This window comes from Dermacentor variabilis, chromosome 10 (assembly GCF_050947875.1).
Source record: "Dermacentor variabilis isolate Ectoservices chromosome 10, ASM5094787v1, whole genome shotgun sequence".
NCBI lineage: Eukaryota > Metazoa > Arthropoda > Arachnida > Ixodida > Ixodidae > Dermacentor > Dermacentor variabilis.
Window position 1 is genome coordinate 11,526,312 of NC_134577.1, and position 14,825 is coordinate 11,541,136.

Consider the following 14,825-nt stretch of genomic DNA (forward strand, 5'->3'; position numbering starts at 1 on the left):
TACACTTGATCACCTTGCCACACACTCACCTTTGCCTCCTATCCTCCCTCCTAGTGTGTGCTTGATCAGATTACTGTGTGCTCGACCACGTCATTTCCAACATTGTGTACGCAGGAGGACAGCACACATTAAACCACCATCCTTCTCAGCTCACCTTCGCAAACTTTCCCTCACGTCCACAGCAAACGGCTCATGAGGCACGATATTATTGCACTTGGATTTTGAACGGATCCTTGTCCTCTTCTGGCACTTGTCATCCGGCCATGAATTTCACTATCATTTACCAGTTTTGCCTTTACTACTGTGTCTGATCACGTTGGGGTGCAAAATCCACACCACCAAACATAGTCACTATGTTTAATGTTGCTGTCGTATTCACCTGTAGGATCAGCCCATTAGCCAAGCTGCATTTTGCAGGTTGCCACAACTCACGGTTATAGCAGTATCACCTTGATTCCTCAGAAGGCAGCAAGGCATAGTATTTGAGCTCTTGTTTCTACCTCTATTCACAGAACAAAAGTTCCAGTTCATGAAGGGCCTGAAAAGCTTCAAAGTCTTTGAGGATGACTCTGTCACACTCGAATGTGAAGTGGACGAGTGGGAGGCCCCCGTGCAATGGTTCAAGGACGGCAAGGAGATTAAGGGTGACAAGCAGTAAGTGAATGAATGAATGCAGCTTTATTTCCCATTAAACATGGAGGAGGGTGAGAAAAAAAAAAGGCCATAAAGAGACGACTTGAAAAACTCTCAACCCGCTGACAACACACGGCAGCGACAGGTCAGCAAAACACGCAATAAAGAAAACTAATAGTGAAAGGAAAGGACAGTAAAGGCATAAGTTTGGTGCAGCATGTTAGCACATACAGAAAACACCTCTGACATTGACAAATACGTTAAATCTATAAGGTACGCGGTGAAATTTGTCAACAAAAGAAGCAACGGTAATAACAAAAAGCAGTATGTCACATAGAAGTACCTTGACAAAAGCACTCAAGAACAATTTGTATAAACAGAAATGAGTAATTAGCATAATGAATAGTGCAGCCAAATAAGATTGTTTAACTAGCAAAATGTCTATGCCCAATACATAAAATTCATTTAATAAACTTGGCAAATTACTGTTCAGTGGTTGTAAGCCATACGTGGAACGGCAAGTTGGAACTTTCCAAAGTTCAGTCCTCCAAGTGTCATGGGTGGCAGTATTTTCTAAATTCACAATTTTCGTAGACAAGGAATTCGTCTGCTTAACACCTAAAAAGTATGCTTGCGCTAGCCTATGCCGGTATAGGTCGCTAAAGTTCAACATTTTGTATCTCTTGAACAACTGCGACGTAGGCTCATGATAGGCGAGGTTTGCAATAACCTGCAGAATCCTTTTTTGAGCGTTTATGAGCCTCATAACATTTCTTTGTGTGATTGTGCCCCATGCTAAATTACAGTAATTTAAACAGGAAAGAAAAAGAGATTTGTATGTTAATAATTTCATGGATTATGGTAGCAAATAACGATTTCTGTTTAATATGCCTGTAATATGGCCTCATTTTTGCAATATGTAATATATGCAGTATTCCCATATTAACGTTTCAAAAAAGTAAACACCAAGAACATTTATAGATTTAAGAATTTCAATTCTCGAAGAACGAAAAGTAATGTTATATTCTGCTGGAATTCATCTGTTTTTAGCTCTAAAAGTTACTGCCTTGGTTTTATTTGTATTGATGTCTAGCTTGCTTCTTTTCGTCCACGAATCTAATTCTTCCATAACTTTATTCACCTTTCAAAATGCCTTGTCTGGAGATGAAGAGCTTACAAAGATACTGGTGTTGTCAGTATACACGGCATATTTAGCAATGTGAGAAATGTGCACCATGTCATTTATGCACAAGTTCCTGCCGCATGGAATTCTGTCTGGAAGTAAGCCAGTGTAGTGTGGCAGAACGTATGATGCTTAAAGCAAATATCTGGAAATCTGTCAGAGTGGGTGGTGATCTACTTAACACATCAGCTATTATTGTAAAAATATCTGTAACTGATGTTAACAACAAATGAATATTGTGTTGTTGTCCACAGCTTTAAAATAATATTGTCTGAGCTGTAATGTACTTTTGAAATTTGTGTGGAATTGAGCATGCGATAAGCATGTGATATGTACTGCTATGATTTTTCAAAATTATTTTCTTTGCTGTACTGTCCACTGCTGCAAGAAGTACAGTTTTTCAGGGTGGCTAAGGTCTTGTTAGGCATTTTGCCTTTAGTCCTTGTCTCCTTTGGGTATTGTAGTCTAAACAATAAACAAGTCTGAGATAAACAAGTCTGAGTTTCTTCATCTGACTTGACAATAGACTCTAGAGGATTACAGATGCAATTAGGAATCAAGCGAATTGATAAGCTTTTGAAATTCTGAACAAATATGTCATGAGTGTTGGGAATCTGAATGCTATATTGTAGTGGACACAAAAAGAGGAAGAAGTGCTGCTTTGGAAAAGCTTACAGTACTTTTCGCGAGTGATCCTTTCGTTTTAAAGCTTGGTGATAGCTGTGATGCAGCCCCATTACATTTGGTGACTGCAAAGAACAGCATCTGTGGCACCTTCCATCCCAAGCCAAGCACCATAAGCAACAGCCTTCAACAGGCTCATCACGGTGGCATCTTTGGAACCTATAATTTTGAGATTTTAAAAACATTGCAAATGACAGGAGATGAGACGAAGAAAGACAGACTAAAAAATACACTGGCGCAATACTGTGTGTGTGTCTTTCTTCATCTGGTCGTCCAGTCGTTTAGGCTGTTTCTTTAAATTTTTAGGGTGCTGTACCAACTTGCCCAAGCTTCCACCCTAATTCATGACGGTTCCTTCTCCTGGAGCACTTACCTGGTCCAGTTTGAGGCAGTCGCTGCACTCAACCGATGAGACTCTGCATCACTGATGTATCAGTACAAGCTTACCAAGCAGTGTAGAGCAAATAAGCTGCGTAAGGTCTAGCATTCTGGGCCCATTTCTTTAATTTATGATGTTACCTAATGAAGTTCAAAGTAGGCATACCGAAAAAAAGTGAAAATGAGAAAGAGAACGTCAAGAAAGAACGACAGTGTGAGCACTTGCTTTAAGGTATGTGCGAAAGTGCAAAAATGTAGCAAAGTGCCAAGAGAAAGTCAAGCAGTAGTTGCATGGTGAAGCATGTCACCATATTTGTTCCACGTAATGCAGAAATTGTGTACCAGACCCCCTTGACATACAGGAAGGCATATGTGAGCAAAAGGGGTTGATCTATTGACACGTGTCCAAAGGAACACAAGAATTCATTAGCTGCTTCCACTCATTCTCTTTCGGCTGCACACTACTGTTCATGCAGTTGTGATCCTGATTTTCATAACCCAACCATTGGGTCTATGCATCATATTTAGACATTGTGCAAAATAGTCAAGGCATTATACATCAAAAGAAAAGACAAATGCATTAGCCAGACATTAATTTTACTCAATGATAAAGAATTTGCTTTCTTCACAATCACATGTTGTGTTCCTTGAATGGCTTGCTGTTCATTGTTAGGTTTCGCTGTCACCTTGCTTTTTATTCCTTTTTTCTGCTGTTGTTGGGCCATCTATCACGATCATATATATTCTTAGTATATTTCAAGAAAATTAGTTGTAAGTGCTCGTGTCATTGTTCTTTCTTTATGTCGGTGTCTCGTTCTCACTTTTTTTTTTTTTTTCCACTATGACACATTACCAACTCTCCCTGTGGACCATCCTGCTGCAGCACAAAGAAGGCTCTGTCAATAACATGATATCCTCCTGATTTATTTATTTCAACTTGCCTTTTGTCTCATGCTTAGTAATAGAGCATGCATTTAATTCAATTGCAGCTATGAAGTGACTGCAGAAGGTCGTAAACGCCGCATCAACATCAAAAAGGCCAAGATTACTGACGAAGGCCAGTATGTTTGCAAGACAAACTCGGATGAGACGAGTGGAGAACTTCTTGTAGAACGTAAGTGGAGAATATGTTCTTTGTCAGCCTTTCTTAAGCCGAAAAACTTTTTGTGTGCAATGAACTCTCAATAATTCTAGCGCAGGTATAATTTGTAGTTCGGGTGAATGCAAACATAGCTAAATGTTCTCGTTAATTCACCTTGTTTTTAGTACAATTCACCCCTCTTAATTTGAAAGCAACTTTTAGTTACTTAAATTTTTTTTATTCCATGTGAAAAAGAAGCGGGAAGATAAAGTGTACTTCTGCTATCTGATCTTGTGCTGTGTTTTTGTGCTGTTCCCAACTATTCTCATAAATATGTATAAGCAAGCTTAATTTTCGACCATTCTGCAAGATAATGTGGTTTCTGCGACCAAGACTAAAAAATCCATTTATACTATACTCGATAACTGAAACTTGTTTTGCAAAGAAGTGCCATCTTGAAGCTTTTTGGGTTGACGAAGAAGTCGACTGCAGATGACAATTCATTTACAGCACGTGCAAACATTTAATAACATTGACCTTTACGTAGTTCTTATTTTCATGTGTTTTGTATTTTGTGTATTCTTTGAAACAGTTTGCTAAGTGCCACCTCTGCTTTGATCTCTCTGGGATTGCAGTATTCATAAATAAATAACCTTTTGCTGGTTGCAGTAATTGCGTATGTGCATAACACATCACACAGTTTGAAGAAGGTCTATAACAGGCCAGGAATTAGGCTGCTTTTCACTACCCCAAATTAGTTTGGTAATATGTGGCAAAAAGTCAGTCGCAACAATGACAATGAAAAAAAGATGTGGAAGAAAGCATAGGACAGCAGTTTGTTAAGTGCCATTGTAACATTGTTTACTCGATTTCTCTTTTTTACGGACTTTTCTATGTCGGACAAACATAGTGTTGTGTGAATGACTGCATGCAGAAACATTTAAATAGATCAGCAAGCAAGGAAGAAATAGCCACGTATGATTGCACTGCGTTAAATGTGGCTGTAAGCCATTTTTCGAAGATTGTGCCGTGCTGTCAAACTATCATGACGAGCGTGCACAACTTATCTCTGAAGCTTTTCACATCCGGAAGAGTGGCGATGGTTGCGTGAGCTTTCTTTCAATTTCACTCCTTCTAACGAAAATTTCATTCTTATTGGAGTGACTACATTATTCTTTTTTTCTATGCACGCTCCCTTCACATTTTTTCCGGTTTTTCTTACAAGTGGTATACCTATATATGCTGCTTGAAAGAATAAACATTTGGTTGTTAGTCAGCACTGTTGTCTGTCCCTCTCTCATATCCTGCTATTTTGCGCTGTTTCCACTCATGTCACAACATATTTAGCACCAGCAGCACCAGGCTTGGCGACATACTATTCTGTAATTTGTCATAGGGGACTGGCTCTAATGAAGTCGTTACAATGTATTACATTACACCTTGCTGACTAATACTGTCCCTAGTGTTGCTGCTTTGTTCACACCAGCATTGACATCCTCGTGATACAATGCTACACAGATGGCTGTGCGATATTTTCTTCTTTGTCTAACACAGCAAACCAGCATTATATGCACTTCGGTAATAACGCAGTGGCTAGTGCATTGTGCCATCAGTTGCAACGGCCAATACACACTTCCAGCAGTAAACAAAGCTTTATTTTACTGTGATGAATGGGAGATGGATGACGCATAATACATTCCCATTACATTTATCTGACTTCCACTGCCTTCCCTACGACTTTCATTGAATTGTAGACTCCACCCTGACACTGCTGTCTATGCAGTGTAGAGACATGTTTAAGTAGCCTTGTTCATGAAACAACCGATGCAAGTCGGATGTGTTTTCATCGTCTCATGTTTTTTCCATTTTTCGCTTGCAGCGGCCAACAAGTTCAACAAGAAGCTAAAAGATGTGGATGCTCTAGAACGAGAGCAAGCCATCCTGGAGGTTGACCTTCTTGACAGGTATGCTCCACTCAAGTGGTTTAAGAATGGCGAGGAAATCAAGCCAAGTGACAGGTAAGACCATTCTGGAGAAATTACTTTATGAAGAGTTGGGGTCACTGTATTCTTTCATATAACATTTCATTTCTGTCATATCGCTGACATGACCCATGCCATCCTTAGCTTCTTGGCATTTAAACCTTCTTTGAGATTGTATTGCCACCTCTCCTTAAAGGGCCCCTGAAACGGTTCGGACAAATTTTGTAGACGAGGAGGGTACAGCTTAAGTAGAACATTCGCACCACAATTTAAGTGAAGCGTTACGCATTAATGGAGCTACAAGTGATTACAAGTTACCCTCCTCCCTAGCCATGATTTTCCTCCTCAACTCGTTTGGCGAGCGATCGGGACTAAGCTCCGCCTTCACTGGTCCTGCGTCACGATGCGACGTCACATCGTCCACTTTCCGGTTGTTTTGGAGCCCGCCCCCGGCCGTGCGAAACGTCTCCGCTAGTGGCTTGGCCGTCGACCCCAAGCGAGATCTATCGAAGCAGCGTGCGTTGCGAGCATTCTGTCGTAGCGCCGAACGTGTCTGGTATTCCGGTAATTGCGCACTAGCAGATCGTTTCGACGGAACGGTGAAGGCATAAACTCAAGCTGATGAAGGAACTTTAGCGCAGATGTGCGTGAGCAGCCTGATCGGTCTCCACGGACCAGCCACCCAGTGGCGCAGAGCTTAACCTGCCAAAGAAAGAGCTAATATTTCTCTTACCAAGTGTAAAACATTTCAAACATTTACAAAAACGTGTTCAGTATTCACGATCACACTCCTGTGAAAAAATTTACACCAGCAGCAAAGAAGAATGCATTTTGTTACTGCTACTGTGTGTGGTTGAGCTCTATGCCACCAGGTGGCTGCACCGTGCAGACCATTCACATTTGCGCTTCTGTTCATCCCTTGTAACGACACGCAAGGGGACACGGCCAGGCCCTGTCCCTTGTGCTTGCTTTTACCCTAATATCGGACTCGCGAAGCGCTATTGCGTTAGTAATCTTCTGGTGTAAAGTGACGGCCGCAATCGCGCAAATCCTGGCGCCCATCGGATAGCGGCTGTCCAATGCGCTGCAGCCAGTCTGCTCGTCTACTGGCTTGCAGAAGGACACGATATCGCAGCTTGACATATTGCCAGTCGCTACGTTTGCAGTCCACAACGCAACAAAGTCGAATCATAGCGCTTGCGAAAAGACAGACCGATACTGACTGCGGAGCTCTCGTCAAAGACGGAGCACGTTGTAACACAAGCAGACGACACTTGCTGTGTGCCGGAAGTGCTTAAGTGTACTGCAAGATTGTTCTTGTGCATTCTCTTTATGTTACTTTCTTTTTATAAAAACAAATTAACTAACATTCCAACTATTACAAACATCATTTGTTTACCATAATGTTGGAAAAATAATTGATTACGCGCCCTGGTCAGCCAATCGGATAGCTCGCCCCACTGACGTCATATGGGTGATTTCCGTCAAATGGGTAGGGGTGGCTTAAAATTCCGCCGAGCAGTGTGCTGCGATCAGCAGCGATGTGCATTTTTAAAACTTTATAATAAATTACACGCTTTACGTGGAGCACTTAGATGTGTCAATTAACGATCAGAAAGACCTACTCTAACGACTCAGTACGTTTGTAGAAAATCGTCAAAATCGTTTCAGGGTCCTTTTAAGTGAACAGCCCTATTTCCTATTACCACCAAAGTCAACTGTGAACACTTCCATGACAATGTAGTTCTTGTCTCCTCTCATTATGTGCCCAAGCTATCCGAATCTACCATATTGAAGCTTTCCTACAATGTCTGCAACTTTCACTGTTTTTTTTTTTTTTTTGAGAAATACTGCCAGCCTTCAGAGAAGGCCGTAGGCAGGAGTGGACAGTACATATGAAAAAATGATCAAAAATAACAAGACAAGAACGCATTACACAAGGCTCGCACTACGCACTGAAAAGTAGCGAAAGACCAATAGTTTGCACGTCGCTTGCATACAAACCCGTGCTACAGATATAAAAATTGTACAATGATATATTGACAGAGTGCTTGACAAGGAAAGAAGAAATCAGAACATGGACAATTCAAGCTGCACATGCGCGTCGCTCGATATGACAAACTGCTGTAATGCATCACTTATCGAAGCATTTTGCGAGAGAACCATAGCATATGTCGCGAGATGATAAGTGTTGCTGAAAATTGAAGGTTGATGGAATTATAAAGCACTTAAGAATGACTGCATGGTGGGTTTCTCGACAATGTGTGCACTGAGACGGTTCCATTCTCGAATAGTTCGAGGAAAAAATGAATTACTGAAGCAATCGGTTCTGCTGGCGAATTCTTTGACCTTTTTCGAGTGATTTCCTCGTGTGGAACGACGAGTCACCTGTTGAATGTACAATTCCTTATTGATACGCAAATTATCATGATATAATAAATACATATATTTCAACCTATCACGATGGTGTCTTAGTTGAAGTGTTTCTAAATTAGCTTTTTCTAGCAGCTGAGTCAGAGATGTGTGCCAGCTATATGAATTATAGACGAATCTTATTGATTTCCTTTGGACACTTTCGAGTTTACTTATATTTAATTCAGTAAATGGGTCCCATAAGACGGAAGCATATTCAAGAATCGGCCTAATAAATGTTTTATATGCCAGTAACTTTATTTCTTCTGTCGACTGACGTAGGGAACGTTTCAGATACCCAAGCTTCTGCATGGCCTTTTTTTGTATGTAGTTGATATGCGTGTTCCACCTGAGATCAGGCGTGATCATGACACCCAAGTATTTATAACTCTCTAGTGAAAAAAGACTGCGGCCATTTATTGAATATTGGTAGTGTAGGGGAATCCGTTTTCTTGTTATTGTCATCGATACGGTTTTCTTCTCATTTACCTTCATTTGCCACTCAGAACACCAATGATCTATTTTAGATAGAGATGAATTTAGAAGAGCCTGGTCATTCGGATGCTGAATTACGTTATACAATATACAATCGTCAGCAAACAACTTAGTTTTCACTGGTATGTCTTGAGTAATGTCATTAATAAAAATTCAAAAGCATTCATTTCGAGTTTTATCCATTGATGCTTTATATTTTACAGCATAAAATATGATTATTTAAATCAATCACTAAAGCAGAATCCTGTGTATCAGTGAACTTAAAGGGGCTCTGAACCACTTTTTATTAAAGTAGAGAAATGTATTCGAAGTTAAGTTAGGCTACTTCAGAATTTTTCCACAAAAAGTACTTCAATACGTCAGCAGAGGCCGAGTTATTGGCAATAAAACACGCCTTTCACGGTGCTTCTGCTCGTTCTTCAATGCCTTTCCCTGTGAAGGCTGCAGCGGACCGGGGCATGTCCACAATGCTCCGCATACTGAACATCACTATGGCGCGCAGTTCAAATTTGATTTTGTATGTTCACATGGATGCCGCTATTCCCGATTTTAATGCCTGCAACGCACCACACACAGCCAAACACGCCAAATGCGGTTGTCCTCAACAATCTGCAGTGCTCTGAGCCAGTGGATTCGTCACAGCACCCTGCGGTGGCTGCATTATCTACGCTATGTAGACTGCAAGCTACATGCAACAGCAGCACTTGCTTTGTACATGACAGGGCTAGACTACACGCTCATGCTCCTATGCTCCTGTCTGCCTGTGCTACGTGCTGCTGACCAGCTTTGTCCTGCACCAGCTTGACCGATGGATAGTAGCCACGTCCAACTTGTGCATTTTGAAGCGCTATCAATAGCTTGATCACTACAAAGCGAAGTCTGCCAAGGCACCTAACCAGGAGCGGCCAGGAGTGAGTGCGTGCTGGCAAGTGTGCGTGTGGTCTGACCTTAACTTTCGCGTGGTTCAAGGCTAGTTCAATGTTCAAAACTAGTCAAAATTAGTGAGACCCAATGGCTATGACACCAATAAGTAGAGTGGCCAAAGTTTAATTCCTACGTGGGTGGCCACGGCTGAGCGTGAGCCAATGATAGAAGAAGAAGCTGACAATAGTCGGCTTCTTTCAGAAGTGCATAATTACTATCGAAATTTGAAAGCATATTTTCGCTTACTTCTGCCTGTTTTTTTATTGCGTCAACAAATATACACAGCAACAGCAGGTAGAAGTGCACTGATCCAAACACCCTTCTTGACTGATGTCAGCTATTGGCCAATAGCAGCCGCATATGATGATACACCATATTACAACATAAAACGTACAGAAAAGAGCGAGTAGCAGGTTTTTGTTGAAAAGAAAGCATCTTAGAGAACGGTGACTGTGCTCCACTTGCGAAATCCATGCGCCGCGCATGACTATTAAATTCGGCGGAGATGTTCACAGCAGCGTGTACTATCCACGGACTGTGTTTTTTCGCCAAGCCTGAGGGGCGGTTCAGGGCCCCTTTAACTTGAGAGTCTGAGCCTTATTCTGTTTCGTCCCTTTGTGTGTCATTTTCGTCATGCTGTTCTGCCACTATGCAGTCAAAGTGCCAAGTCTCATGCTCATGCCTAAAAAACAAGTACACCTTTGAAATTTTGTCCCGAAATAGATATGTTTGTATCATCAAGCTCATGTTGATATCATCACGTTACTGTGGCACAAATGTTGTACAGCAGGGGCTGGTGTGGTGGGTGTGCTGTGGTGCAGCAGGCATTCTGCATAAATTTACCAAAATAAACTGCAACATTTGGGAGTGATAATACCATGCTCCCAGTGGGCTAAACTGTTCCTGGTATTTTTTATGCCATTTTAAACCTGCTTGGGTAATTTTACTGCTGAATGACTTAAACCATGTTAGCATGTCTCACTGAGGTCAAATTGAGGGGAGATGACCATGTTTAGTACAATGAAATACTTTGTATGTAATGGTAAAATAAATCACTGGTGCACTCGTCAACATTTTTCTTTTTTTCCTGTCGTCATTTATTCCCCATCGTGAGTGCATAATTTTCTGTAACTAATTTTTGTTTTCTGCCATGTAGGATAAGCATTAAGCAGCTTGAAGATGGTCGCCACCAACTGATCATTAACAAATGTGAGCTTGATGATACGGGCGAATATTCAATTGAATGCAAGGACCTCAAGTGTGCCTGCAAGCTAAGCGTGACTGAAGGTGAGCCCATGTTTATGGCCACTGTTTTCTAAGTTTCTTGCCTTATGGGGACTTCGTTGCTCCAATCATCAGAAACGCACGTTCACAGAAGTAGAAACATTGTTACTGCTTGGTCACAAATGTGGTTTCTCTTATTGTTTGTTTCAGCTGAAAAAGCTCCAGTCATTAAGCTGGACAAAACAGACTACACCGGAGACACTGGAAAGCCACTTACTATAGAGATCCCATACAGCGGTAAAGCTTGTTTCATTACCTTGAATTTCTATTGTGCTGTTCACTGACATGCCACATGAATTAAAGTTTGCAACAGCACTTCCTAAATGTTTAGTGCTGCAGCAGTGACCTTTTGAAGCTCTGTTTCACATGCGCCACTACTTCCTTGCTCTAGTGACTGGTGTGAGAACGTCAGATGTTGTTGGCAAGTTGCTGCGTAATGGACAGCCGGTCTCCACCAAGGAAGTTGATGTTGTTGTGAAAAATGACATGGTCCTTGTGACCTTCAGGAAGCCTGTTCGAGACACTTCTGGTCCCTACGAGTTTTCTCTGAGTAACTCGCAAGGAGAGGCAAAGCTACCACTCAACATCAACATTCTGGGTGAGTAAACGAATCCAGCTGGTAAGCTTATGTGTCTTATGCATTTGTGTTGATGCAAACATGGTATTTAGTAATAAGGCTATCCTTCCTTGTGTAACAGTATTTCAACTTAATATGGCCATTTTTCAATTCAGCCTAAGTGTGGCAACAGAGGGTAGAAATAAGAACATGCAAATAAAGTATAGTGGCATAGAAAAAAATTTCGGCAGTGTTTTGAGAGAAGTTTGGCACTTCAAGTGACTGGGTTATGCTGATTAAAAGCAACAAGGAACTCTACCGAAAATTCTAATGCAGAAACTGATAGCCTGTTAGGTTCTTGACATATATATTGGTGTTATAGTACTAGGCTAATAGGAGAAGGCTAGTAGCCTGAGTTAGTCAAGAAGGCTTATTAGCACTGACACTAATAGGTGTGTTTGGCCAGTCTAGTCAATGTGCAATCATGCCAAGCAACTAAAATGTTAAATTGTGCAGCACGGAGCAGGACACAGGGACACAGAAAAGATGAGGATGAGCACTTACTGCCAACTGAAAATTTATTGTTTAATGCAGAAGTTTATAGAAACACAGAAGGAAAAGAACATGTGAAATGTGAAATAAAACAGAGATACCATCATCGCCTACTGTTCATGCCGACGTTGTCAAGATATGCCAAATCTATTTGCGATAAGGCCAGGGATGGCTTGCTTATGCATCGGCATCCTTCACATGCCATGTTAGCTGCTTTGACAATGATGCATGTACGCTCATCCTTGTGCGTGCAGTCCTCGTCTTTTCTGTGTCCCTCTTTCTTGCTTCGCATTGCACCATTTAACATTATGGGAAACCAACTAGCCCAAACCACCACCCTTCTAAGCAACTAGAGCCTGTACTCAGCGTGCCACAGTGACATGCATGCGTGCAGCCTCGTGTGAGACTCATGTGTATTCTCATTAGCTGTGTAGCCACCATACCAAATTTAACATAAAACCTGTTGAACTAGCATAAATTTTTAAAAAATCAATACAGCACTAATTCTAATAGAACAATTTAAGCAGTAATACAATTTTCTCTTAGAATTTTTGCTTGTGAGACATTTGTGAACAACCAGCATGCAACATGACAGCTAGAAGGTACATGCATGCATAGTACTTGCATTGCTAGCATGCATTGCATGCTATCAATGTGCATGTGTTCTCCTTGTTTGTATTTTGTTTTTGTTTTTACGTTATTTTGCGGGGGCAGGAGCAATGGTCTGTAGCTCCTGTGATAACTGAACAGAGTTCGTGCCATTACATTTCATGTGCCATTCTTGAACTCCAGACGTGCCTCAACCACCTGAAGGTCCTCTTGAGGTCACCGACATCTACAGGGATCGCTGCAAGCTCAAATGGAAGCCGCCAAAGGACACAGGTGGTGTCCCACTGCAGCACTATGTGGTGGAAAGGCAAGACCTTGGTGTCAGGGGAGGCTGGACTGAAGTTCTCACTACTGAGGACACTCATGCCGATATTACTGACCTGACACCTAAGAAGGAGTACAAGTTCAGGGTGCGCGCTGTGAACAAAAAGGGTGCATCAGAGCCACTCAATGCTGACAGAACAACCTTGGCCAAGGATCCGTATGGTGAGTCTGACAGAGCTTGGTCGCAGTCTTACACGTGCGAAGACATGAAACTGGAAGAAACTGCTGACTGCAAACACACGACACTCTCTGAACAGGAACACAGCGAACACAACAGGAATGTGCCATTTCCAACACTTGCAACTTGAAGAGATCAAACTGAAGGGAGTTCATGACTGCAGACACACAATACTTTGTCTGAACAAGAACATTGCAAACACTAAAAGAACAAGGCAGTTTGTCTCCTGACACTAGTGGCTGGCTTTATTATGAAACTTGCCACCAAAACGCCTTACTTCTGCACTGAACCACTCAGAGCTATTTCAGCACCAGACTTCCGAGCAAAGAATGTGGAGCTCTGAGTTATGTCTGTGGCCTGAGCTTGTGGGAAAAAACAGCTTAGAGTCTGTGGAGCGCTCTTGTTCGAGCCTTCAATGTGCAGCATGAAGAGCACAAAACTGTTGCTGAAACCAGAGCACAGCTGGTTGGACGTGTGTCCAGCAAAGACATATCACAATTCTGACATCTCCCAAATCACACTTTGCCAGATCACGGCTGGCAAATGTCACAAATGCTCAACAGGTCATGCCTTCCAGATCTCCCGGATATCAACAAGATCACACCCACCATACTTCCCAGAAACCCATCACCAAGTGCTTTCCCCCCATGCACAGCACTCTCTTTAAGCAGATACAAAGTTCCAGTTCAGAATCGTCACTGCTAAATCTTCCAGAAAGTTACCAGGTCACACCTGCCAAATTTCCTAGACACTCACCAAATCACAGCTGCTGAACCTTCCAGACACCTGCCTGATCAAACCTGCCAAATCTACCAGACACCTACCAAATCACTGCTGGCAAATATTCATCCAACTTCATTTTGCCCTACATTCCCTGATCCACATCAGCACTTGATCCTCAGCATGAGCTTGTGGGACAAGGCACAGGACAAAAAGAGACAAGCAAAACAACGCACCACGACCACTACCACCCGTTTATTCAACATGAGTCGCTCATATATGTATGGAGTATAGTTCAATAATGACATAAACATGCAGATTTAAAAGACATGTTTCCCATAATTGTATGCATCATGCAATTTTTTCTTGTTTATAGAACCATGTTTGTTTATATATTGTAGAAACCATATTCTTTATAAAGCAATATACTACTTTAGTCACAGCCATCTTTAGTAGTAAATGCTTCCACTGTTAAGTGCACTTTTTCTCTGGTCAATCATTGAAGTGATGTGTCACAACTTGGTGCAAATCACTTCATGCACTTGCCTATTGCCTTGCAGATGAACCCTCCAAGCCAGGAAATGTTGAGGTCACTGACTGGGATGCAGACAGGGTTGATCTCAAATGGCAGAAGCCTGAAAACGATGGTGGTGCACCCATCGAGGGATACATCATTGAGTACAAGGACAAGTTTTCCAGGGACTGGGTTCCTGCTGCTGTAAGTTCAAACTGCTGTACAAAATTGGGTTTTTCCTCAAGCACATCATTGCATGGTCCAGAAACTGGAATGCGTCATGATTACTATTGCTGTTTGTAAACTTCTTGCTACA

At 41.8% G+C, this 14,825-nt stretch overlaps 1 protein-coding gene across 7 annotated transcripts in view; it reads left to right on the forward strand.

Annotated features, from left to right (window-relative positions):
• The window catches only part of bt (projectin protein bent), a 243,329-nt gene that overhangs the window by 120,374 nt on the left and 108,130 nt on the right, over nt 1–14,825 (forward strand). For 6 of the 7 annotated variants that reach the window (XM_075671547.1, XM_075671549.1, XM_075671548.1 and 3 more), the window contains 8 exons: nt 513–654; nt 3,868–3,992; nt 5,839–5,977; nt 10,929–11,059; nt 11,207–11,293; nt 11,448–11,654; nt 12,957–13,259; nt 14,556–14,713. In XM_075671547.1, coding sequence (XP_075527662.1) covers nt 513–654; nt 3,868–3,992; nt 5,839–5,977; nt 10,929–11,059; nt 11,207–11,293; nt 11,448–11,654; nt 12,957–13,259; nt 14,556–14,713 — 1,292 coding nt within the window. The remainder of the gene's footprint in view (nt 1–512; nt 655–3,867; nt 3,993–5,838; nt 5,978–10,928; nt 11,060–11,206; nt 11,294–11,447; nt 11,655–12,956; nt 13,260–14,555; nt 14,714–14,825) is intronic. The other variant, XM_075671550.1, reaches the window with a different exon arrangement.